At 33.3% G+C, this 26,308-nt stretch overlaps 3 protein-coding genes across 8 annotated transcripts; 2 read left to right on the forward strand and 1 right to left on the reverse strand.

Moving 5' to 3' along the window:
• The first annotated feature begins 452 nt into the window (after positions 1-452).
• On the forward strand, positions 453-11,023 carry LOC112052548 (charged multivesicular body protein 4c). Its single transcript, XM_024091674.2, has 5 exons — positions 453-855; positions 1,584-1,761; positions 7,014-7,164; positions 7,791-7,908; positions 8,275-11,023. Exons 1-5 carry the CDS (start codon positions 675-677, stop codon positions 8,310-8,312), a joined length of 666 nt encoding a protein of 221 aa, XP_023947442.1. The 5' UTR covers positions 453-674; the 3' UTR covers positions 8,313-11,023.
• Positions 11,024-14,208: 3,185 nt separating this feature from the next.
• On the forward strand, positions 14,209-16,137 carry LOC112052549 (histidine-rich glycoprotein-like). Its single transcript, XM_024091675.2, has 2 exons — positions 14,209-14,348; positions 15,085-16,137. The coding sequence occupies exons 1-2, from the start codon at positions 14,331-14,333 to the stop codon at positions 15,478-15,480; spliced, it is 414 nt and encodes a 137-aa protein (XP_023947443.2). The 5' UTR covers positions 14,209-14,330; the 3' UTR covers positions 15,481-16,137.
• LOC112052547 (PRKCA-binding protein) lies at positions 16,132-22,227 on the reverse strand. 6 transcript variants are annotated; one of them, XM_024091670.2, is made up of 12 exons: positions 22,096-22,227; positions 21,818-21,942; positions 21,251-21,301; positions 21,114-21,167; positions 20,319-20,405; positions 19,660-19,771; positions 19,202-19,330; positions 18,684-18,916; positions 18,063-18,237; positions 17,500-17,693; positions 16,883-17,035; positions 16,132-16,772 (listed from the first exon to the last, which is right to left on the reverse strand). In XM_024091670.2, the coding sequence occupies exons 2-12, from the start codon at positions 21,892-21,894 to the stop codon at positions 16,301-16,303; spliced, it is 1,737 nt and encodes a 578-aa protein (XP_023947438.1). In that variant the 5' UTR covers positions 21,895-21,942; positions 22,096-22,227; the 3' UTR covers positions 16,132-16,300. The 6 variants fall into 6 exon arrangements, with proteins under 6 accessions (XP_023947438.1, XP_023947439.1, XP_052744420.1 ...); XM_024091671.2 differs by lacking the exon at positions 21,818-21,942 and having other exon boundaries at positions 22,005-22,158; XM_052888460.1 differs by lacking the exon at positions 22,096-22,227 and having other exon boundaries at positions 21,818-22,001.
• Between the last annotated feature and the right edge of the window lie 4,081 nt (positions 22,228-26,308).

Genomic DNA, 26,308 nt, shown 5'->3' on the forward strand with positions numbered 1-26,308 from the left:
TCATTTTCTGAAGAAAACGAGCTTAGATTTGGTATATATCATATACTAAACTACAAGTTTTTGCCTGTTTTTAACACAATTCCATTACACAAAAAGGTATTTTTACAGAACTCTTTAAACGACGAACGATTACAACTATTTAACATCGATACTATAGAGACATTTTTTATAATCGCATTGTTGATCATTGACAGAAAAGTAATCTTGCGAGGCAGGTCCTATAAAATAATTGGTCTGAGACCACTGTGCACTGACAGACAGCACAGACGTCAAAACTCAAATAAATATTTTGACACTGACATCTGTGGTACCATTTAGAAACAATATTTTAATTTGACTTTTGGATGTATCAAACAATTTTTAAGATGTGTTCGTAATCGTTTATTTTTCATGATAAAATCTCCAAAATATGGTGAATTAATCAGAGGAGAATAATAAATAAATATTTAGTTTATTATTTAAGTACATTTATAGCTGAAAAAAATATTATTATGTTCGGAAACACTAATGACAATCAAATCATCTTGAATTGACAATTATTATGGGTGACGCATACTTCTAAAAAAGTAGTGAATAGAAAATAATGCGATTTTATTATCAAATCAACGCGTAATAAGACGTTAACTACAATATTTAAAGGTATTTGTATGTTTAGGATAAATCTTTAAAGCAAAATGAGTTTCCTGGGAAAGTTATTCGGTGGGAAAAAGGAAGAAAAGGGACCCACGACACACGAAGCTATACAAAAGTTACGTGAAACTGAAGAGCTATTAGTCAAAAAACAAGAGTTTCTGGAAAGGAAGATCGAAGTAGAGATACAAACAGCTAGGAAAAATGGTACAAAGAACAAACGGGGTGAGTTATCTATTTGAACCGTTTTATTATGCTGTATACATAGTACCCCTATTTACAACATCCTGACCTTGTATTGTAAACCATTCTTGGCTCAATTTCTTCCTATTACAATAACCGTTCGTTTAATAACTGCGTTCGCTCGCAATTCTTTTTAAAATAAATTCTTATTAAAGTTTATCTCTTTCATGTTGCAATAATTACTTAAATCATTATGAGTCATGAACTTGCAATATATAAGATCCTGGATAGCACTAATATCATTGTATCATTTATAGTTTAATGTTTATAAATGAAAAAAATGCCATTCCTTCTACCCTATAATTATGACACTGATCTGCAGGCTAATTCATTTACTTTGATGTATGTTACTTAGTTGGAATATACAACGTTGAGATTCTATGTAACAAATGTCATCCGGTGCCTACTGACAACCCTTAATGGACATCATACAGTAGATAGATGATATTTCTCAGTTGACTGGATGTTTATTATACTAGGTTGTTAATAAAGACCAAATTAATGAATAGGCCATATGGACTGTAATGTACACATTACAATCTACAATGTATTCAAATACAGATGGAAATTTAAAAAAGGCATCTCTTTTTTTTATATTTGAAATAACACTGACAAACATTTAATACTCATTTGAGTTTAATAAGCATATTATCCCTTTAAGGGACTCCCTTATTAGCCAAAAAGTGAATTATTTCTTATTCTTATTCTAGCTGCAATTGCTGCACTCAAACGCAAGAAGCGGTATGAAAAACAACTGAACCAGATTGACGGCACACTTACACAGATAGAGGCCCAGAGAGAAGCCCTCGAGGGTGCAAACACCAACGCACAGGTCCTTAATACAATGAAGGATGCTGCAAATGCCATGAAGTTGGCTCACAAAGACATGTTAGTATTTTATTTTCTTTGCATTTGATGTTAGCATTTCTTACAGAATTTAAGCTAGGCTTATGTTGAACATAATATCCTCAGTAGAGGCAGGATATCTGTTAACATCCTTATTGCTATTGTTCCGTACTGGAACACAATAAAAATAAAGTATCATCTATAACCAACCTTGAGGAAGTTTCAAATGTCATTATTTTTTATAATTCTTATATGACTAATTGCTGTGGGCACGACCTATAGCAAAGGAATCGTTCCATTTGAACAATATATTCAGTTACCCGCAACCAGTCGAGCGGCTATCAACGCATTCCCGTTAAAATAACCATATCGCGATAAAAGGACATACTATTCCTAATCTTCGTTGTGCTATCAACTTATCTATTGTGAGGTGACATATTGTGAAGAAAATCAACATATCAGCGACCTACTTCTGCCGAGAAGGCGACGGACCAGGCCTGGCTCCACGGGACACTCCACTCGATTCAGGTTAGTGTCTGCAGCAAAGTCTTTTACGGAACATAATTTGATCCAATCGAGCCGGATTTCATTTCCTCCAGGTTGTGTTACCTCAATACATTAAAAATTAAAAACTAAATTTCTCATCAACATTAAAATTTCCACGCGTTTTTTGTCGGTTCCACTTGTCATGCAACATGGCCGACAACGCTGCGTTTGATGTTTACGAAAGAGAAATAATCATTTCAGAATTAAGAAGAACATTAGATTTAATATCCGATGAAGATCAGTTTCGTGCGCGTTTACCAGATTTAACCATACAACATCGCAAATTTAGTAAAATTCAAACAAAAATTGAAAAATCATTCATTAAAGCAAAGTGTTTTGACAAAGATGAACAATTAAGTATTCGTAATGAATTTAACGATTTATATTTTGAAATATTAAAACATTCAAACAAGTTAAAGAAACAGGATGACGAGCATAGACGTTCGAGTACATACCAACGTCACTCAGTTTGTTTTCAAAACACATCACACATGAATAAATTACCCAGTCTCCCTTTGCCAACGTTCTCAGGTGAAGTTACTGACTGGCAATCATACTATGATCTGTTTTGTTCTTTGATTCATGACAATCTTGCCTACACGGATGTGGAGAAATTTCGTTATTTATTGCTTACCTTAAAAGACGAACCCTATAACTTGATTAAATCGATACCCATTACCGAGGATAACTATAACATCGCCATTGACACTTTAGTATCTCGTTACGATAATAAAAGAATCATTGCATCGAAACATTTAGATAAAATTTTAGATTTAAAACCATGTTCAGAAAAAATTTCGGGTCTTCGGGAACTACTTAATATTTACCAAGAAAATATAAAAGCATTAGAGACAATGCAATTTCCCGTACGTCATTGGAGTTTCATTCTACTTAATATTTTACTACGAAAAATTCCACTAATCATACGAAAACGTTTTGAACTATCCTTGGAAAATAAGTCGGATATTCCAAGCGTTTCCATTCTCATTAGTTTTCTTGAACGAGAACTTGCTGCTTGCGAAATAACTGGCCAGTCAAAATTAATTGATATTGGAGCAAATTCGTCAACTTATGAAAACCGCACAAAACATACCCTCGTTGTAGACCGAGTGCCTACCGTTCGCGGCACGCGTTTATATACCAGCAACTTTGCAAACGAAAGCCAACCTTATGTTCATACAAATAAGGCTTGTGTTTGTTGTGGTGAATCACATCACTTAATTAAATGTGCAAAATATTTGAATCTTTCACTTAAAGAGCGTCATAACTTAGTATTAAGCAAAAATATCTGTATAAACTGTTTAGGTTTTCACGACTTAAAAAATTGCAAAAGTAATTTTGTTTGTAAACATTGTTTTTCTCGTCATAGCAGCACCATATGTTTATCTCCCAGATCTATTTCTAGCGCTGTAGGTATTGCAGAAAACGATTGCCGCGGTCCTGAAGAAGATTCTGGGAATAACTCATTACGTTCGCATACTATGTACGAAGACTGTAACCGTGAGCCAACTACATGTTCCATTGCATCGGCCGGTCGAGCGAAGACCGTGCTATTGTCTACTGCACTTGTCAATGTACGTGTTAATGAAACTGAACGGGGCATCGCACGTTGCATGGTCGATACTGGCAGTCAAGGTACATTCATTACAGAAGCTTGCGCTCAACGTTTAGGTCTATTACAACGCAAGATCCATATACCAGTTTCCGGGATAGGTGATGACGCACCAGTCTATTCTAGGGGGATAGTTTCATTCAACATCACCCCGCGTAATCACAGTAGTCCGGTAATACCAATCGAAGCAATGATATTACCGAAACTTATATCTCAGATGCCTAATATGGTTTTACCTTGTACTGAATGGACGCATATTAAAAATATAACCTTAGCAGATCCTAATTTTCATATACCGAACCCGGTAGACATAATATTTGGTGCAGATGTACTTTCAGAAATTTTATTAAATAACACAATAACAGGCCCACCTGGCGCGCCCATTGCTATAAATAGTAAACTTGGATATTTACTGTTAGGTAAACTTTCATTTGATATAAATTCCGCGCGTAATAATTACCCACTGAACATCAATTCTAAAACTATTCATGCTTGTTTTAGCTCGTTAAATAATGATAATAATTATTTACGACGTTCTAGGGAGCTTGAATTATTTCCTGGTCAAAAGTCCATACAGTCCACTCAGCCCATTACCCGAGATAAGACGATTCGTGAAGATTTGATTGAAGTTCCTTTTACTAATTCGACGGGGCCGAACGCCAATATCCTACCGTTTAAGCCCGATGCAACTGTTTTCGATGAATCTCACAATTTCACTGTTAATCAATTTCATAAATTGGAATATCACTTGGAACGCAATTCTCTGTTAAAACTTTCCTATCACGCTTGTTTACAAGAATATTTCGATAAAGGTCTTATGATAATGAACGACTATTGTCCCGTCTCTTCTCTTGTATCACCAATTGAACTCAAGCGAATTCGTAAAACCGCATACTTGCAGATACAAAAATGGCACAACTATTTATTGACCATAATTGCAACCCTTTCCCGCACAGTTTCTCATGGCGAGCGGCACGAGATGATTTCTAATCCTAACAGGAATAATTATACAATTACTAAAGCGTCAGAAATCAAATACAAGTCTAATACATTCATCTTCACTTTTAATGGTAAAACTTCGTCCCAATTTTATACAAAAAAAGTATATACATTTTATAAAATAGAGATAATTTATTCCTCCCTGGGGTTGTTATCACCCACGACACAATATACAAATCATTTAACACAGATACTTGGGTTCGCATGGGAAAGATGGGATGATAACGATAAATATTATTATTCGAAGTTAAATTGTCATAATCAATTGTTAACCCTTTTTAACGTGTGTTATGTGCACATTATGTATGTGGCGTATTTAACGTGTGCTTATTTTCATTTCTATAACTTCAGTTTAATATTCACCTTTACATCACTCAATAAAACACGGGTAGATGTTCTCACAATGAAACAGATAGTTTTAGGTCTTAACTCGACATCGGCTTTACGTTTTTCAAGGTTTATCGATAAAATCATTTATTTTCATAACAATCGGGAGATTTTTGATTATGTTTGTGGATTATCACAGTTATATATTATCATGTTAACACACTTACGCTCTCCGCTTCACGAGTGGATCTGTAACCCTCCACAAACTAGCGAAACGTTATGTCGCGATCCAAACAGTGGTAGACGTCCCGTTTCAACTAACCTCCCGGCGGATCGTATGTCACGTAATGTGTTATACAAAATCTTCATACAACATATTCGTAAATTTCAAAAACCGTATTACCTATCTATCAATAAATCTCTTTGGCTTTTAACATTGAATGTTACAATTTCGCACAATCAAAACTACAACGAATTAAATTCGATAATCCATTTCCTTTTGGGTGTTCGACTTGATAAGTTTATTCGATGGTGGTGGATCCAACAAACCGTCCCACTTTTTCGGAAACGTTGGAATCTTGTATACCTGCACGAAATTCAACTTCACAAATGGTTTTGTAATCGCGGCGCACCCATTCATGAAGGTAGCATTGTCTTGATATCTGAGAATTATTTACCACCCTGGCGTTTAGTTCACTTAGATGCTGTTCATCCTGATTCTGGTGGCATAACACAAGTTGTAATATTTAACTGCTATATTAAACTCTTTAAACGCTCGGTAGAAAAAGTTTCATCTACCTTACCTAATCAGTAAGAAAATGGAAACACCCTAATCATTTAAAAATAGTAATTATAGGATTTAGATTACATGCATTTTTTCGTTAATAATCCGTTAATAATTAATTTTTCGTTAATAATCCGTTTCGTTAATAATAATGTTATATTTCCTTTCGTTTTAAGTACCTACATAATTTCATTTTGTTAAAAGATCTACGCTCTTTTAAGGCGAGCGGCATGTTCCGTACTGGAACACAATAAAAATAAAGTATCATCTATAACCAACCTTGAGGAAGTTTCAAATGTCATTATTTTTTATAATTCTTATATGACTAATTGCTGTGGGCACGACCTATAGCAAAGGAATCGTTCCATTTGAACAATATATTCAGTTACCCGCAACCAGTCGAGCGGCTATCAACGCATTCCCGTTAAAATAACCATATCGCGATAAAAGGACATACTATTCCTAATCTTCGTTGTGCTATCAACTTATCTATTGTGAGGTGACATATTGTGAAGAAAATCAACATATCAGCGACCTACTTCTGCCGAGAAGGCGACGGACCAGGCCTGGCTCCACGGGACACTCCACTCGATTCAGGTTAGTGTCTGCAGCAAAGTCTTTTACGGAACAGCTATAATATTTTACTTAGCTAAGATAAAATAGACCTTTCCAGTAGGAGATGGAAAAATATAAGTCATCTTTATTAGATTTGGTAGAAATTCTCAGCAAATCAATTTTAAAATATAGATCTAAAAAAATTATAATATTTAAGCCTAAATAGGCCCACTGTTACAATGCTATACTTAAACACCAGTCTTTGAATTCAATCTCCACTCTTTGGACTATTGTCAGAACCAATTGCAAGGTCTAGAGATTTGATTTGAGGGGAAAAGGTAGTATTATAAAAATATTGTTTTGGTATTGGTTAGTTTTCATTTTCAACCAGCTGCCAACCAAAGTGAAATTATTGAGTTACGTGAGAAGGACAAGGCGATGATGATGATTTATTTGGCATGTCTTTTACAGTGATGTGGACAAAGTGCACGACATTATGGACGACATTGCAGAGCAACACGACATCTCGCGCGAGATCACAGACGCTATCAGCAACAATGTTGCCTTCCCCAACGACATTGACGAGGATGAGCTGGAGAGGGAACTCGAGGAGTTGGAACAGGTTAGTTCATTATTAAGTACAGGTGTCACCATCTACGGATAAGTGTTGGACAGTCTAAATGTAAATTTTGGACTTTCTTGTTATTGACTTGACTCTTGGTTACCTGCATAGTTACAATTTCCCTGGTATTATAGGGATAATAAAATAAATAAAATAAAATACATAGAAAGTTAAAATATTAAAATTGAGATTTCTATGTAATTTGTATGTTTATCAAGTCCTTTGTTAACTGAGTAAAATTTTGACTGTCCCATATAAATATTGTATACTGATAGTTAAATTTTTATCATACAAATAAAAATATGTATTTAATATAAACAATTTTATCAACACATGCCTTAAGGATGTCCTCATCACTTATAACTTTATAATCAGTGGTTTATTACCTCTATTCAAACCTCAAATTACAAAATCAATTACAATTTATGACCTCTATTCTATTTATTATATTAAATTAATAAATTTTATCTATATTAAATTAATAAATTCAAGTGATGGGTTTTGAATAATCTTAAATGACACCATAATAAATGTGACCTATGTGTTATACAATTTAAAGATATTTAAATTGTAGCGAATTAAAAAAAAACATTTGTATTTAAAACAAATTGTTTACTTTTTTGCAGGAGGAGCTGGACAAGGAAATGATTGGCATCAGTGTGCCAGCAGACAATCTGCCAGACGTGCCAGCCACAGAGCCAGTGCCTGCCAAGGCCAAGCCCAGCAAGGAAAAGGAGGAAGATGGTAAGAGTCTTATGTATATATGACTAGCAGAGGCTGCACGATTTCACCGTCGGCACAGCACAATGCCGGAGAGTTTGGACTTGAATCTGGTCCGGGGCATGCACCTCCAACTTTTCAGTTGTGTGCATTTTCAGAAATTAAATATCACATACCTCAAACGGCGAAGGAAAACATCGTGAGGAAACCTGCATACCAGAGAATTTCTTTAATTCTCTGCTTGTGTGAAGTCTGCCAATCCGCGTTGGGCCAGTGCGGTGGACTATTGGCCTAACCCCTCTCCTTCTGAGAGGAGACTCGAGCTCAGCAGTGAGATATATGGGTTGATAACGACGACGAACTAAACAATGTTTCTAAATGTTGTTTCAGATGATGACTTCAAGCTGCTCAAGTCCTGGGCCACATAGACGTAACTCGTATAGGCTGAAGCTCGTGATATTTTCAGCTAACACATTCATAAATCTGATTAATCTATCCATCTATATGCAATTTCGTTTTTCTTTTATAAAAAAAAAAACTAAACCATTTCAATTGTGTATCTAATGAATAAGGTCTGATTGGTTTAAGCATTAACTGTTTGCTGAGTTATGTATAGTTTATATGAGATCATTCTTCTTCATAATTTGGTACTACAAATTTTTTTTAATAGAAAACTATAGTATGAATTTTGTCACTGCAGATACGCGAGTATGTCTTCACTATCGCATGTCAGAAAGTGATTCTGAATAGGGTAGTTGATTCATCAAATTAAATATAAATAATATTAATTTCGTATAGTACATGGAATAAGGGTCCGTAATATATCGATGTTAAATAATAAAAGTTAAAGTTTTCATAGAAAACTTAATTTCGAAATTATATATTTTATACATTTTTCCAAACGTAATTAACGCTGTCGCCCATTTTGTGACGTCACAATGTTACTTGAACTAAAGGATTAAACGTCAAACTAATTAATAACTAACTGGATAACGTTTAGTCATTAGTGACATCATGAAACTATAAATTAAAGACCATGGCCGACAGCGGTTTGGCTCGTATTGTAAAAAAAAAAAATATTTTATAATTGTATTCACATCTAAAAAAATATGATATTTTCTTCAATCTATTACAATTTAAGACCATTTATAAAAACGTGTCAACTACCCACAGCTGTTTTTGAACATGCAAGGTTGTAAACTCGTGTAAACTATGCATTAGGCTCTAACATTAATTATGTTGATGTTTTGAATTTTTATTTTATATTTATAATTAATTTTAAATTGCAGGGTTCGCTTTTACAGATTACATACATTTTAATTTTATGACGTCATGATACAAATTTTTACAACATAACCACAAAAGCTCATGCTAAAGTAGATACGATAAACTGTTTGGATTCAGTTGCAAAAACATTGTATTTTTATTTTTTTATCTGTGTTGTACATTTTTGTTATTTGTAACAGAAAGTTTATCTATTATTTGTAGGATCTAGTTATCACCATTAATCATTATTGTAAGCTATAAATAAATATATATAGAAATTCACGCCATGTGTTACTTCGGATGCCTTAAATGTTTCTGAAAGAACAGTTACAGTAAACTGTTAAAAATACAAAAAAAATAATTTGGTTTACAACAACAATCACTATAGACTTGCGGACTTGACTTTTCCAAAGCGCTTGTAGAGTATAGTAGAATTGAAAAAAAAAACACATGTTTTCCTTGTTTCCATTTATTATAAACTGAAAGTTGTAAAACAAACTGCCTAAATTATTATTGAAACTGTCGCCGCCAAATACGGTCGACGATGGTCTGTAGTTTCGAGGATTTATATTTTCAATTGCAAAGTTGTAGACTAAATATTGATAGCGTTATCGAATTTGAATTATTAAGGTCAGCGTACAATGTGGATCGCATCGAAACGTAAAAAAATAACGCTAACGAAAATTATACCTAAAAACTTTTAAATATAGTCCAATATTCAATAAAATCCCAAATTCAGAGCAAATTCAACCTTAAGGATTAAGTTTAGGATTGAATTTGCAAATGCGACTACTTAAATTGAGTGCCAAGAAGTTGTGTTTGGCACTCATTGAGTGGGGACGTTTTTTGGTCGCTGATTGTGCATCCACTTTTTAATAGGAGATCGATGATTATAATACATTTATTTGAACGAATAGCAAAGCTAGCTTATCTAATGGTATGTCATGGTTAACTATTCCATGAAGTTACGAAAATAATCAATTATACTTGACGTTCCGATGTGAGCCATACTGCCGGGTCGTTGTGTATCTGTGTGTACGATTCAAAACCTGAACGTCGTTTTTCATCGATTTTTCGGTTTTCCGGTTTTTACGTTCATGTTTTGTGTCAAACACGAAGATACATAATAAACTTACAGTAGGTCTATAATGCGACCCACGACATAATATCTCGTGAAGACAAAGTGACCGTGCCGGAAATATCGCTCACTCTTTCGTTGCGATAGGACGAAATGAGACAGTGATATTTACGGTTTGGCTGTTCATTTGTCATTTTGTCTTCACGAAATATGTCGTGAGTCGCCAACCTGCGCTTAGCTTTGTCGATGTTAAAGAATATTTGGACAAGGATTTTTTCTGTATATAAAATATGTATTATATTATTGTCATTTAATCTACCTAAATACCCTAGATTTTGCTTTTACTTATATTATGAGGAAGTAAACCTATTTTTAAAAGCGCTTCTTTTTAGGCTCAAGGCTAACAGCTAAGATTCGCTTGCTAATGATTGAAAATGTATGTATTGATATATCAACTATAAATACCTACATAATAAGTGATATATTTTAATGTGATAAAGTGTTGAAGTTTAATTAATTCTTTATTCACATTTAGAAATAGTTTTACTTCTTTTTCGCACACACTGTTAATACAAAGAGCATCAATGGAATGAATGATACGCGTCTAAATAAAAAAAAATATATTTTTTCCAAGCTGTGTTAATTGATTTGCGATCCATTAAAACGAATATTTTGCACTTAATTTCATTGATTTTAAGTTACTTTTTGATGGAACTGTCTATTAGAATGTTACTTTTTAAGCTAACATAATTGTGCATAACTGGTTCAGTAATATACTTTTATTTAAAAAAAATATATCGAAACGTTTGAAGCCGTTAAGTATTTCTTCGTGAATTCCATGCACATACATTAATATTGTCAATAAAGTTTGTATAGGGTAAAATTTACTGAAGCCGTAATACGGCGTAATCTGTACGTTTGGCACCACTTAGGGCAACTTTACCCTACAGTGTTACAGTATTATTGCGTGTGCGGTGAGCCTTACAATCTTTAGAAAACTTCGGATGCCCGCGATTTTGTTTATAGGTATCTACATACAATAAATACGTGTCTGTTATTCAGATGTTGAGTTTAAGAAAAAAATCTACAAGTTTACCTCGGGATTAATATAATATTAGGATATAAACGCGAAGTTTAAAGTTACTATAAATTGTACATATTCAAGACAAGAAATATTTTGTGGCTTTGATGATGTTTTAATTTGGGATACCTTCTAATTATTCTTTCCTCACTTATTTTACCTTTATAATTATTCTTTCCTCAAACACCTGCTTACCTGCCTACTATTTAATTGCTTATTTAGCATTCTTAATTAATAGATATTAAGTAAGAAACTAACAAAACTTAGGAAGTTCATAATTGTTTACTGAAAATACCGAACTGAAAATGTTATTGAATGGTGGGTGGATAGTATTACTGTTTCGACTTTCGACTCCAAAAGCAAAAGAATTGAAAAAAAGATATACAGGTAGGTACTTGCCTCTTCTCATCTTTTAAATCATTATCAGCAATCAAGTTATGATGATGATGATGATGATGATGATGATGATGATGATGATGATGATGATGAATCCAGTTGTTTGTTTTATTGAAAGTAGGTAGGTATTGCACATTCTCCAACATGCGGACACCAAAGTGCAGCAGTGGTAGAGCTTTTGGGACAGCATATCCAAAGAAGTTATACGCCATGCTTTTGCATTCTATTACCATGTAGGTCTGATTTTGATTAAAAAATCCTCATGGACATCCTCATGGAATCTGATATTACCGGATTCCTGTCTTACCGGTCCCCTCCTGATTACAAGGCTTTAATGTGTCAGCCCTAGCGGTATCGGCCTACCACCAACGCGACTGTCTATCTATCACCGTGTTCCGGTTTGTTCGTCTTTGCACTTCATTAGGTATCCCTTCCAAGTAAAATCTTATAGCTTCCCATTTCTTCGTCCCCACTCTCCAGTATTATGCTGCTCAAATTCCCTATACTCTCGTTCAAAATTAGGGCAGGTTCGTGTGCTCCGCATAATCTTCGTCTGCATAAAGATTGTACCCTGTGAAACACTGTCATTTAAATTGTTAAGTGTAGGTATGTATGTTTTCTATTCATGAAGGTTGTGTCTTCCAGTCTGAAGGTTATGTTAGGGTATGCAATTACAGCCTACATGCACATGAGACTTACGTCCCTACTTGTAAGACAGGCAGCATTTTGTAGGACGTGTCCCATGTGTGCCAGTGTTACTCTGTTTGTAGAGGATGGCTTTCCACTTTGCATCATCGCGGTCGTCTGCTCCGTTACGTTAGCTATAAAAACAAATTAAGGTTTTTTTTTATACTTTACAAGTTAGTCCTTGACTACAATCTCACCTGATGGTAAGTGATGATACTAAGATGCAAGCGGGCTAACTTGTTAGGAGGAGGATGAAAATCCACACCCCTTTAGGTTTCTACACGGCATCGTACCGGAACGCTAAATTGCTTGGCGGTACGTCTTTGTCGGTAGGTAGTAGCCACGGCCGATGCCTCCCACCAGCCAGACCTGGACAAATTAAGAAAATTTCAATCTGCCCAATCGGGGTTCGAACCCAGGACCTCCGTCTTCTAAATCCACCGCGCATAACACTGCGCCACGGAGGCTGTCAAAAGATGGTTTTCCAAGAGTAGAGTATCTCACGTTTCTTATTAAAATGCTTCACTCTATAGTTTTCCGTTACTTAGGTACTAATTAATGATTCTAGTTCATCATTAGTTATTATTAGGTAGGTCCTATTTACTTATCTGTAGGTACTCAGTTTTAATTATTTATTTATGACCAAGCTCTACACTGTTACTATTAGATTTCAACACAAACATATCCGTATACTATTATTGTATAATTGTTATGTAATTACGTAAATTGAAGCAAAATATACAGTCTTGGAACCATTCAAACATCTTCACACGAATTTAAATACTATAGGAATTACAATAAGGGATATATTAGTAGGACTTCTTTAAGGAGGTTTGCATGTCAAAGGTGTATAAGTACAAGCTGATTTTGATTGTTTTTAATGATTGGGATGCGCGAAACAGCGCTAACCTCGCGAGCAGAATTTCGATGTACCGTCAACTTTCCCTTACGGGTATACTCTTGAATCATACTAGCTATTGACTATGGACTTTTGCGGTGTAAATTTTCTTTCATGTTCCGTCTCGAACCAATGTTTTGTGAAATCACTAATGATTTATTTGAATTATAAAGATATCTCCTGTTTGTTTCGTCTTCGATTGGAATTATAAATATGAAAATAGAGAATATTTTTTTAATGAGAAGATCTGCTGCTTCTAATATAGCACTGCTTGAAGGTACATTGGTTCCTTTGTAGATGTTTTAAAATATTTGACTTTTTTTCATCATTATCATCATCATTATCATCATCATCACCATCCATCATCATCATCATTGATGTCATTAGTCCACCTAGTGGGGTGGTTTATGAATTTAATACTTCAAATTGTCTTTGATCTGGTGGGGATAACGGCTTTGAATGATTATAACCCGCATCCCATGCTACACATTTGGTATAGACAACTTCTTGTTAGATATAGACGTAAGTATGTTGTATTGTAGCCTCTATAGTTCAACGGTAAAGGGGCCGGACTCAACAGAGAGTTCGTGGGTTCGATTCTCGCCCGATGGACTATTTTCGTACCCATTCGTAACAGTATTTTCCGACGAATTCGAGGGGAACAGGAATATTGGTCATAACTCATAAGGGGAAAAATAAGATTGACATCACTCTTGATTTTTAGATTTTTTTTTTTATTTTAATCGCTAGTTTTAGGTACATAAACTAATGAGACAGACAGACATAAACTACGACAAGTTTCGACAGCAATTAAAAATTAAACGGATAAATTATTCGATTTGACTGCTTATTATTACGTGATTATTGAACAAAAATGTAATGCAAAAGCAGCACCTTATAAAAGGCACTGCGCGATATAGAAACGATCCTACCAGAATAATACCGCGGTGCCCTAAATTAACATAGGCAACCAACTTTATATTAGGTGCCTATGAATTGGTTCGTCAGTTCACTGTTTAGTGTATTGAATATCACACATCATGAAGGCTTACATATTAGTAAGTACTTTAATTTTTTTATAGACAAGTGTTAATGAATATCTAGCCCTTAGAAGTAAACAAGCATTTAGGATAGGATTAGAAAAGTTTAGTTTTACTATGTAAAGGATAAAGTATAATATCATTCAGATCTGAGGGTAATATGAATAGTTTTACTAAGTGCGATTTATTACTGTTAACTTGTGGATCATCATTATCATTATTAACAGCCGATGGACGTCCACTACTGGACATAGCCTCTTGCATGGACTTCCAAACAAAACGGTATTAAACTGCCTGCATCCAGTGGCTCCCTGCAACCCGTATAATGTCCTCGGTCTATAGTGGTGGACCTAACTTGTGGATACATATAGCAAAATATTTAAATCCAAATGCTTTATTTGCAAAGGCAAACGTTAACTTTTTAATTTGAGCGCTTATCTATAGTCAAAATTGCACTTCAAACTTCCAGTCTGCTCTAAAGTTGCAGCTCGTCGAACTGCACAGGTTGCAGACGTCTATCTATACGAGTATAACCCCATTGGGATATTGTGTAGCCATGCGCCTTGTGTTCAGAGCGGATTAGACGTGTGGCGAGATTTATTTTATAATTGGGTTTGAAAATAGTTGGCTTAATTCTGATAAAGGGCTCAATTTAACGTTAAACCCTTTTGTCTATTTCAATATTATAGAAAATTATATTCTAGAAAACATAAAATTACAGAATTATTTAATGTCCTTCTTTTTAATTTTTTAGATCACGCTGCTCGTCGTGCAAGTTGCAACGGCGACTCTTACCATAGACAAGATCACAGAAAAAGTTCACGAGGGACTTAAAATATTGAAAGACAAAGCAGTACATAAGCTGCATAAACTCAAACATGAGTTCGATTTGAAGAAACTGCATCAACTGCACGCCATACATTGGTTGCCTTACGCACACAAGCACTATGTCCACGAGCATTATTCCAAGAAGACTCCACTAGTGGTCGATCATCACCAAATTGAAAGACTGAAGCATTACTTCGAGCCTCATCACAAACCTGTACATTTCCATCATGTGGAGCATAAGCCCCCAGTACTGCATCATCTTGAACATCACAAGCCAGTACATTTTCAACATTACCAGCATTTTGAACACGTGAAAGTATAAATACTTAATTAGAAATTTATGTTGGACTTCTCACATATAGAATGCTTACAGACGTTGTGTTAAATAAATCAGAGTCAAACAGCTAACTTGGAATAACTGATTTCAAATTGATACTTACCGTCAATATTTGTCAACTTTAAACTGAATATCACGCCAAAAACTATTCACTAATATTGACTAAAATGAACTCGTAAATGCTATGTTCTTTTTTAATCCATTTTGTTATAACTGTTTAGTCCATAGTGATTTAGACATTTATATTTTGTATTAACATCATTAATAGTAATAACATAAGTTGTTTCCTTTGTTCTCTATAAAAAGCATCCCGTCTGTAAGCAATCTTCATCTTTCTTCGCAATTATCAGAACTCTGTAATAGTTCTAGGAGTGTTATAGGAGTCTAATAGTTAGTTTTTAGATAAATAAGCTTTTCTCTCCTTCCATAGCCAAGTGGCGTCTTAAGATTCTTATAATGTGAAGTTATCAAATGATGTGTCAATTTTTTGTGCCTTTTTACTGTTCATTAATTTGGTAAGAAAATAATTATTGTTATATAAAATATCGTCAGTACAAAAAGAATGATGCGGTAATTTTTTGTGATTATTTGTTAATTTAAGAAAAAATACGAGTACTAAATAAAAAAGCCTTATGAAGTACAGATGCGTTTATTTATTAAATAACCATTATATTTTAAAATATATTATTTTATGTAGATATCTTCTTTATCATATTATTGGTAGTAGTTTGCAAAAAGTAGATCAAGAAGAAATTTTAAAAGAATGGATTTAAAATTCCAAAATTTCGGTTCTTTTATTTCGTCTTCAATTTGCAACACTCAAATCATTAAGCAATTTATCAAAAACATCGTCCGATAAACCGGTATTATTTTTTGGTAGAAATTCGTCTAAGATTCCGTTCTGGAATTCGCCAAAATCGTCCGTACGAGTGTCGACTAGCCCCAATTCTGTCAACAATGTCAAATTGTCATTATCGTTTTTGGCATTACTGTCACTGTCCAGAGCTAAAGTTGTTAATCCCGGTAGCAATTGTTCAGATGAATCCGTATCATCCTTGTCTTTCGTTTGACGGCGATTGGTAACTTTAGTGTCTTTAGTTTCTTCATCAGATACATCGTGGTATTCTTGTATTTCTTTAGCAAATTCAATTTCTTCGTCATCATCCTGACCATCATGTATAATTTGTTCCGTAGATTTGTACTGAAATGCATTCTGGGAAAGATCAACTTCAACCGGGAAAAGAGTTGAGTTTTCTTTTAGATGCACTACTGTCTCGCTGAAAATGAACAGAAATGAATACATTTAATCCTATTATAAGAAAAAAATAAATCGCGTTAATACTTAGAAACCGGAACAATTTAATTGCACTTAGAAACCTCTACTTACTTGAGGTAAACAGCCAATCCTTGTATAAATCGACGTAATTGGTAAGCAACATCTTGCGTCTTCTTATTGTCCAACAATTCCAACTTAACTAAAACATCTGATCTTAGTCTAGCAAATCTGTTCCTAGCATCTTGCCGACAACGGAGAATTAATCTGCAATTTGCAAAACAATTTAATATACCTTCTTCTTTAAGCTGTTTTCAGCATAAAACAGTTTTTGCTAGTATTTTACTGCCGTAGGTAGCTTTGATAGATTACTTATTCTATGAACATACTTAAAATCGTATACGGAAAACATAACACCTACTTATAATGTAGGTATATATATCATCGCCTGGAACTGATAAGTGCTGTGAGAAAATAATACAGAGTTTGCAATTGCACGTTGTAGGGTCAACATCTCCTGAGGATGCTCCGGCTTCGGAGTGAAACGTACGTAGAGAGTAATTAAAAAATAAAAAGAGAGAGAGGATAGCAAAATAAATAAATCATTATATAATCATTATGAACTTCCGCAAAGTAACGCTTGCTTCTATCCAATATCTAGGATATCTATCGACTTTAAAGGTGCCTACAAAAAATGAAGTGGCAAAAAAGCCTATACACGAGTAAGGTACCTGTATTCATAATTCCCAGTTTCGACTCTATACAAGGGTTCCTGCAACGCGTTGTAACCGTATTCCTCGTCGTCCATTTCTTTAACTTTGAGACAATAGGACAAATACTCGAACTTCGTGTCGGCGTATTTACGTATCGTCAGCTTCGTATCTGGTATCGCTTTGTGGAGATATGTGCCCATATCTGCTAAGATCTACAATAATTAAGAAAATACACAATGTGTCAGTGGATGCCTATCACTATATAATTTTTAAAAACTCAGGTGTACTTATTAAATTACCTGTATTATTTTTATAAAGTTATTTGGCCTTTGGAACAGCGTTCACCTTCACACAGGAAGTAAAAGTAAAATAAATTGTAGTAATTTTAACTATTCTAAATTATTTTTTAAAGAGTAACTGTTGAGTTTTTTGCCGGCTCTTCTCAGCAGAACCTGCCTTCCGAACCTTTACATATTATCAAATTTGACGTTTCAAAGATGCTTGTAAATTAAGCTTAGGTACTTGAAATAAATGAATTTTGATTTCATTTTAAAGTTTGTTCTAATATTAAAAAAACTTACTGGTTTCAGAGTTTTCAACATTTTTATGCCATCTCGCTCTAGCAATCTATGGTACTGTCCAAATCTCGTGAAAGCTTCAGACGCTCTTGCCTGAGGCTCTCTAACACCGATACCAGAGAAGATATCTCCCAAGGATTTATAAGTTTGCAGAAGATCGAAATATGATTTGAGCATTCTGAAAAGAAAAATGTTATTTCACATAAGGTACCTAAATTAATTAAATAGTGGGTAGCAAAAATAAATTATTGGCTATGGAATTACAATTTTTTTCAGATAAAACTGTACATAAATGGGTAGGCATGATGACGTTAGTGAAACTTGCTTCGGAAGATGTTTTTACATCTCACAGTGTAAGTTTCTAGTTTCTCTGCTTAACTCTTTTTCTAACGCGATAGAAAGAGAAATAGAGACGAATTTGTATTACACACTGTAGTTGTATGAAAACATCGTTAAAATAACGCTACAAATATTGCCCAAACATTACAAATTGTCAAATTACATTCTGATTTTCCAAGACCTCTGATGATGGCCACTGCAATTTCATTATCAGAAACGGATATCAACTGGATTTTGGGTAGGTGTTGTGAGTTGTGAATTAACCACGATGATGATGAATCTGACCTTTTTGCATGTTCCACCAATTTTTTATAAGTGTTTTCAGTATCCCGCATTTCGTTTAACTTTGCAACTAAAGTATCGTTACACAAAATGGCTCTGGATAGACCTAAAGCATCGGCTGTACCGGTCGACATGTTCTCAACGAGCCTGTGTTTCACCTTTTTCATTATTATATCTAACGATTTCCCTTGCTTTGGATCAGCGTGGAGTTTGTTGTAGTTTATTGTCACTGTGTCCTGTAAAAAAAGGTGTCTGATTCAAAACTTCTATTTTCTTTCACGCTGTAAATATCTATTATAAAAATCTCGTATCACGGCGTTTGTGATCGCACTCTTCCAACATGGATTTTAATTATTTATTTGATATAAGGGTTGTAAATAAAATAGGTTGTAATCTTTCATCCCCCATTTTTAGTATGGTTTCCTATACCCCATCTTTTTAATCGCGTTACAAGGTACTGCATGAAATTATGCCAGAAGAATGTTTGTCAGTTCAAACTAACTTTAACGAATACAGTTTACCTTAGCTGCTTGTATCATTTTAGCGACTTCTACTTTCGTCTTTCCCTTAACTGTCTGTCCATTAACTCCCACCAGTTCATCGCCACTCTGAAGTGTTCCATCTTTGGCCGCTGGTGTATTGTCAAATATCTGAAAAATCATGCATTTTTTATTCTGAGTTCGTGATAATTCAGTAAATAATAAATAGTAAACAAAATATGGTTGCAATCAATCATGATTTTAAATTCTTACCCAACAGAAAAATTACTCAAGATAATAATTAATCAGGGATATTGAGATATCATTTCTACTTGGCGTTTACTAAACCGCATCACCGTTTTTACAAACTAAATAATCGATTTACAATAGTATAGCCAGATGAAGGAGGACTAAGGGCAGAAGGAGTCGTGGACATCCGCTTGTATCTAATAAATGTTCAGGATTTATTACATTCTTTGGCATTGTTTACAAATATTTACCTGAACGATGTATAAGCAAGGACATAAAGGTGCACCTCCTCCTATGCTGATGCCTATGAGATTTTTCTCATCTTTGTTGAGTACCACATTTCCTGATGTGACTGTCATACCCCTGCAAAATTATTAATTCAAATGAATAATAGTTTTATCATACGAGATAGGAATCTCTAATATAAAAAATTAATACTTTGACCATTAAATTAAACAAAAATCCTCCTCAAAACTGTAAATTATTAAAATGTAGAACTTGAAAATTTCTCTGAAACTCCATAAATTTAGCCAATCTCTCTCAAGTCTAAAGTCAAAGTCATCATCAGTCAAAACTAAATGTTACGATTTCTAGCCTCTTGGTTGTATGGTAAAAATAAAAAAAATACGATGTCTAAAACCTAACGGTAGTTAATGCAAAGGTAAAATAAAACTTCCAAGCAATCTTACTATTTATTGATAATTATTTTCTATTTATTCACACCTAAAAATCTAAAAAAGTCACACAAAACATTTGGCACTCTTATAAGAAAACATCAGGAATTTATTTGTAGGTTTTTGGATATTACAGAATTTAGCAACTTGATAGGTACTCTAATACTAGCTTATGACTTATTTCTATCTAATTTATAGCCACACACAAAGTCTTCATTAGTTTATACTAAACTCACATCAAATTCTGGTGTTGTATCATGTATCTTTCTTTCCTCAGATCGTTAAAAATGCAGTCAGCATTTTCAAGTCCTTCCTGTATTTTTCTGGAGGTCAGACAAATTTTAGAAACAAATTACTGTAATACTGTAAATTGTTATAAGATTACATAACAATATAATAATTGTAGTTATAGATAACAAAAGCAATGGGCTGCAAATATACTCGCAAGATGCAGAAATGTGAAAATAAACTATTTCTGGTATTCTAAATTATATATTGCTGTAAAAATGGTAATATGGGATTGAGAATGAATTCTTCTTGATGAAGTTTTAGTTTGTGCTGTCGAAGTTTCAAAAATTCAAAATTCGAGTAGACTTACAAGGCTTTACAAGCATTTTTGAAACGTCAAGTTTGACTATTTGTAAAGACTCTACCATCCGTTCGGAAGGCAGGTTCTGCTGAGAAGAGCCGGCAAGAAACTTAACAGTTGCTCTTTTGAAAAAGAAATCATACCTAAATATTACAATAATTTACAATTGTTTACATCGAATGTGCAAGTAGATTAGTGTTTAGGTACTAAGGCTTATTCTTTTCAATCAGCCTGTTTGTAAGTTCTCGATTATAACATGAATTATTTACACAATGAAAATATATCTTTACATTGTATTTATATTTGTCGTTATGAGCAAGAAAGCCTGTTTCTATCAATTTCAGGATTTTTACAGAAGCAGGACAGATTTAGAAAAAGGCCTACATACTTCTACAAAATATGTATTTATATATTGGTGAAATACAATATGTATTGTACTTACTCAATGAGAATAGCATCGGATTCCATCTTGTTTTCTTCTAAATCCAATGGTACACTGTATAGTCAAAGTTGCTATAATTAGCAGATATGATAAAATGTAAAATATTCTTATTTTTTTCATTTGAATAAAGTACCAACCTTTCGTCCACAGATGTCGTATTTGTGTTAAAGCTTCCAGGATTTGTAACGCTTAGCGGAAAAAAACATAATATACCAAATCAAGTTTAATTATTTTAAGTTAACCCATTTAAATAAAAAACTTCGTTCCATTTAAATGATATGAAAATAAGTTTTTCTTGATATACTTAAATATAAAATTGGTTTAAATAAACATGATTTTATTTAGTGTTCATGTTCAAAATAATTAATGTAGGTACGTTTGTCAACACAACATAATTTAGGTATAAATATACATAAACTTAAGTAATTAGCCTACGGGATAGTTTAATATTTAAACTATATCCTGGCCCTGCCATAAAAATAATAATTCTTATATTATTATTATAAGAATAATATAATTATTATATTATTCTTATAATAAGAGATTATTATTTAAGTATTAAATTATCCCCCAGGCTAATTTTTGTACTCAAAATACTATTTACAACCACGTCATTTAATGCTAAAAAATATTCCGAAGTTAACAGCAAATTCTCAACACATATAATAAATTAAATTAAACAAGAAACATAAAATAATAATTACATTCTATCTTCAAACATAGACATACTGCGTTGTGGATAAAACCTGGGATCAGTAAAGGGATCGCTTTGCTGGTACATACTCGTAACTTGCACAGAACACAACAAAGCTGAACTAAAACGATAACACTGAAACCAAAAGGATGTTACTGATAAAACACTGATATTACAACATTTTTAAATGAACATACATTTTGTCCTCCTCAAAGAAGAAGTCATCGTCGTATTCTTGCATCATATTGGCAGTTAAACTTAATTATTGCACATAGAAAAGAACATTACCCATAAATAAAATAGTGTCTGACAAAAATATTGATTTTTGTGTTCGTATTTACGTCAAATTTACGTGGGAGAAGATGTCGGTAAAACAGTACGCATGACCCGTCGGACAACCAATCACACTGAAGTATGATTCCCGCCCATGACTCCCGCTATATTAGGCATAGACAAGAAACTCTATACAGACTATTAATCTATTGTGAGTTTCTTATTCTCTCCAAATATCTACATCATTACTACCTTTAGTTTGATGATTATATTTTTTGGTGCTATTGCCATTCAAATGATCTGCTTAGTTTTTCTGTAAACACATAGTTATTTTCCAGCAGAAACTTATGACTCTTAAAAAATTATTACTTGTGTACTTAAGTTTATTTTATAATGTTGCCTTGCGAAAAATTATGAAATATACTAGCTGATACCTGCGACTTCGTCCGCGTGAAATTAGGGTTTCTAATGGGTTTCTACCTAAAATAATCAGGTTTCATCAAAGTTCCCTCTCTCATGACGAAACTTATCTTTTGCAATTAGATTACTTTACTTAAAGACCTATATATTTCTTAGATAATGTCTGAACTAAGAAATATTTAAATTTCAAAGGCTGAAAATTTGTTCTGCCGATATGTTAGGAGACGAATGTAAATAGACCTACTACTATCCGAATAGATTTCGTTACTTTTAGTAAGCAATGAATTTATGTCTCAACTAACAGTTTCTGTCTTGCATGTATTTAAACAATAACCGAAAGATGAATACTTTTTATATAATAACTAATTTTCGTCGGGTTACTTCGCTGTCAAGGCTAAACAAAACAATAAAATTACCTTTGGCCAATACCTACTAGGAATTAAATAGATACCTACTTAGTAGTTATTACTGCTCTACGTCTACCTTGATTGTTTACAGTTGTTATTGGTGTTCCCCAGTCCGCGCACGTACGACACCATCGTCATTGATGTCGTAATCTCATCAAGCAATTCAAGATACTTTAGTGATTATACTAGTTGGCTAACTGAACTGCTTTGTAAAAGTTGCAACCGATTCCCAGTGCGGTGAAGCGCGCAGTGTTGTACAGACATAAAAATGTATAACAATATATTTTTTGTAAGTATTTTGTGATTTTTTGTTATGGTGTGTAAAATTCAATCACCGTTGATTAATAAATATTATTAGGATTAAATATATGTGTGTGTTTGAGGTCTAAGTATTAGCAGTAGTTTATAATTCAAATTATATCTACCTACCTATATGTAAATAATAAGGTAACGTAACTTCAGAAAGATGGGTAGGTACCTATTCTCTTTAAACAGAACATAAACAGAATACCCAATTTTAACATATTTTTTTTCGCGTCTTATTCGTAAACTTTTTTCTCGTTTTTGATAAATAACTATGTCGGTTTTTTATTAATATAAATATTTATGTTATTATGTTTGTTATTAAAAATCTTAGGTTTCCAAATAATAAGTAACCAACTATTTTTATTTTTTAATACTTCCTTGGTTTGTTACGAGTATGTGTGTTTGTTATAGCCAAAAAACTAAATAAATAATGAGTAGCTAACTAACGTAGATACTGGTATCGACTATCACCCCTTTTTAATAAATACCTAGATACTAGAAAACGAGGATGAAGGCTAACTGCTACCTATGTTACCTATTACAGACCCTACCTATTACTAGACGTTGTATAGAATTTATGTAAGTAGGTTTCTGTAATGTGAATTACCACTTCTATTATCTTTTAATATTAAATCCTTCTTTCCAGATTACATTATCAATGTTTGTGCTGTTTTACCGGCAAGCAGAATCAGGGGGACCAATCGCTACGTTTATTCAAACTAATATCATAGGCTTTCCACTATTGCACGAAACACAAAAGTGGGTATTCGATCCGGACATTGCATTAAAAAGAAGAAAAGAATTCGTAGAAGAGAATGGAGATAAGGGAACCAAGTTGATAGAACAACTGGGATTAGGTGCGAATGATCGTAAAGAAGAGAGATTGAAGAGACAACAGGCCAGAGACAACGTTAATACTGGTGGTTCGGCTTGGTTACCGGAAGAATAAGGAGTGGAGTACCATAGTTCATCATCTATTTAAAAGTAATGTTTATTCTCCGTGGTCCCCGTGGTCGGGTTCGTGGTAAAAAATACAGGGTTTATGGAAAATAATAGAGCTTATTATTTCAGCGATGTCTGCTAAATTCACCGTGGTGTCAATTAAATTCAAATTAAGAAGGTTTTGTTATTAATTATAGTTTCATTTATCATTAAATATAAGCAAATGTAATTTAATGTACCTATTTCTTTTAAAAAATCATGAATATTAAGTACATAATACCTAACCAATTGTGATATAAATAATAATGATTATATAAATAAGTGAATGATATTATGTACTAAATTATAGAAAAGCACTAAAAAAAAAATGAATGTTTCTTCTCAGCTACCTATAATGATGCAGTTTATTCTTACATGTAATACTTAGAGCACCTATACTTAGATTTATGATAGTGAGAAAACTGTTATACTAAAATTTGAATACGTAAATTATATAAGTCACAGCACAGAAAACATAAACGGGATACTCTATTCTATTTAAAATAGGTAATCATAATCTATAAATTATGTACTTTTTATCTAGATTCATTCAGCCGCTCTGGTTGGCGTGATTGATGAATTCATCAAAATGTTTGCATTGATATGTAGAGTATCTATAGACAATAGAGTATCTATCTACAATGTTTCTGTTTGTTAGTATGTATTTATATGACACTTGTTATTTTTCAATATTTTGGACATAGACCGCTGCATTACCTGATGATGAAAGTAAAAGGTTTCAGCTCGGACTTGTGGGTTGCAGAATCGACGAGCTCGTTAATTTTTTTTTTTCGTTTTCGTGTATTGCGCATCAAGGTCGCATGGTGCAATTCAATAAAAGCTGATGTTGCAAGTATAAAATTATGTGTTATTAATATTCATTCGGAGGAGTGTGGTCAAGGACCGTGTAATTTAATTAAGGTCTTTTTTTTCATACTACTTCTAACAAAAAAAAAATTTTCGTTTTATTTGCTTTGAAGAACATGCAGTTTGCTCACTATAAGTTTATGCTGACAACCATTGTCTATAAACTATAATATATAACAGGGCAGAGATTCACAACCATACATTTTTATTATTACGTACATTTATTTAAGTATTGTGTTTTACTTTTATATAATAATATTTTTTATTTTCTTTGTACTTAGCCCATGAAGAATTTAAAATAATAAAGGAACTTTTTGACAAATTTTACGTTCATCTGGTAGAGTTGACTAACGAAACTGAAATCGCCCGCCAAATTAAAAAAAAAACTGGAGTTAATTCTCAAAATTAAAGTGCAAATATTGGAAATATTGAGTTGATTAATTGTAGTATAGGTAGTAATGTTCACGAACAAAAAAGTAATTTAAACAAATTTAGAAAACGCATGTTTTTTTTATTTCCTTTAAATGTTTTTTTAAATTTGGCGGGTGATTTCAGTCTACTTTAATTAGCCAAATTCTATAATCTCTTTTTAAATAGATCTAAGTGAGAAGTTCTCTCACATTAACTGTAACACTTATATAACATTGCTAATAATTTTCAAGCAGGCGATTTTTACTTACTGTTCGTTCCCGCATAATATCTTCTCTCGTCTACGCTTTGGTAGAAATAGTCTGATAAGCTGCATTTCTCTGCTTTTTGACTCCCTTTGAAGCAAAACTCGTTCTAGCCATTGTTACTATTGTGAGGTTCTTGTTTTTCCCATGAAATAGGGATGATGACAGTTTTTTTCAATTGTATATAAATTAGAAGTATGCTCATAGTAAAGCAATATTGCTAAAGTAACAGGGTATCTGCGATCACTACATTCGGAGTAACAAGGATTTAAAGGGTCAGATTTGCGGCGCTGCCACGGATCCCTGAAAAACGCCCATACCAAATGACCATACAAAATGGTACGATTTAATGATGTTGTAGGTCATAATGATCGTTAGATTTGTATGGGCGTTCAAACAAAATTATTAATATCTTTGTTATTTGTGCGTTTATGTCACATTTAATTTAATGAAGCTAAAACTCTATGAAATTTAATCTAATTATACGTTAAAATATTTTTAACAGATTTTGAAATTGTATAATTTTATGGATTTTGCAAATATCCATACAAGCTTTGCTTTTTGTGTTTATGC

The sequence above is a fragment of the Bicyclus anynana genome, chromosome 2, assembly GCF_947172395.1.
Source record: "Bicyclus anynana chromosome 2, ilBicAnyn1.1, whole genome shotgun sequence".
Taxonomy (NCBI): domain Eukaryota; kingdom Metazoa; phylum Arthropoda; class Insecta; order Lepidoptera; family Nymphalidae; genus Bicyclus; species Bicyclus anynana.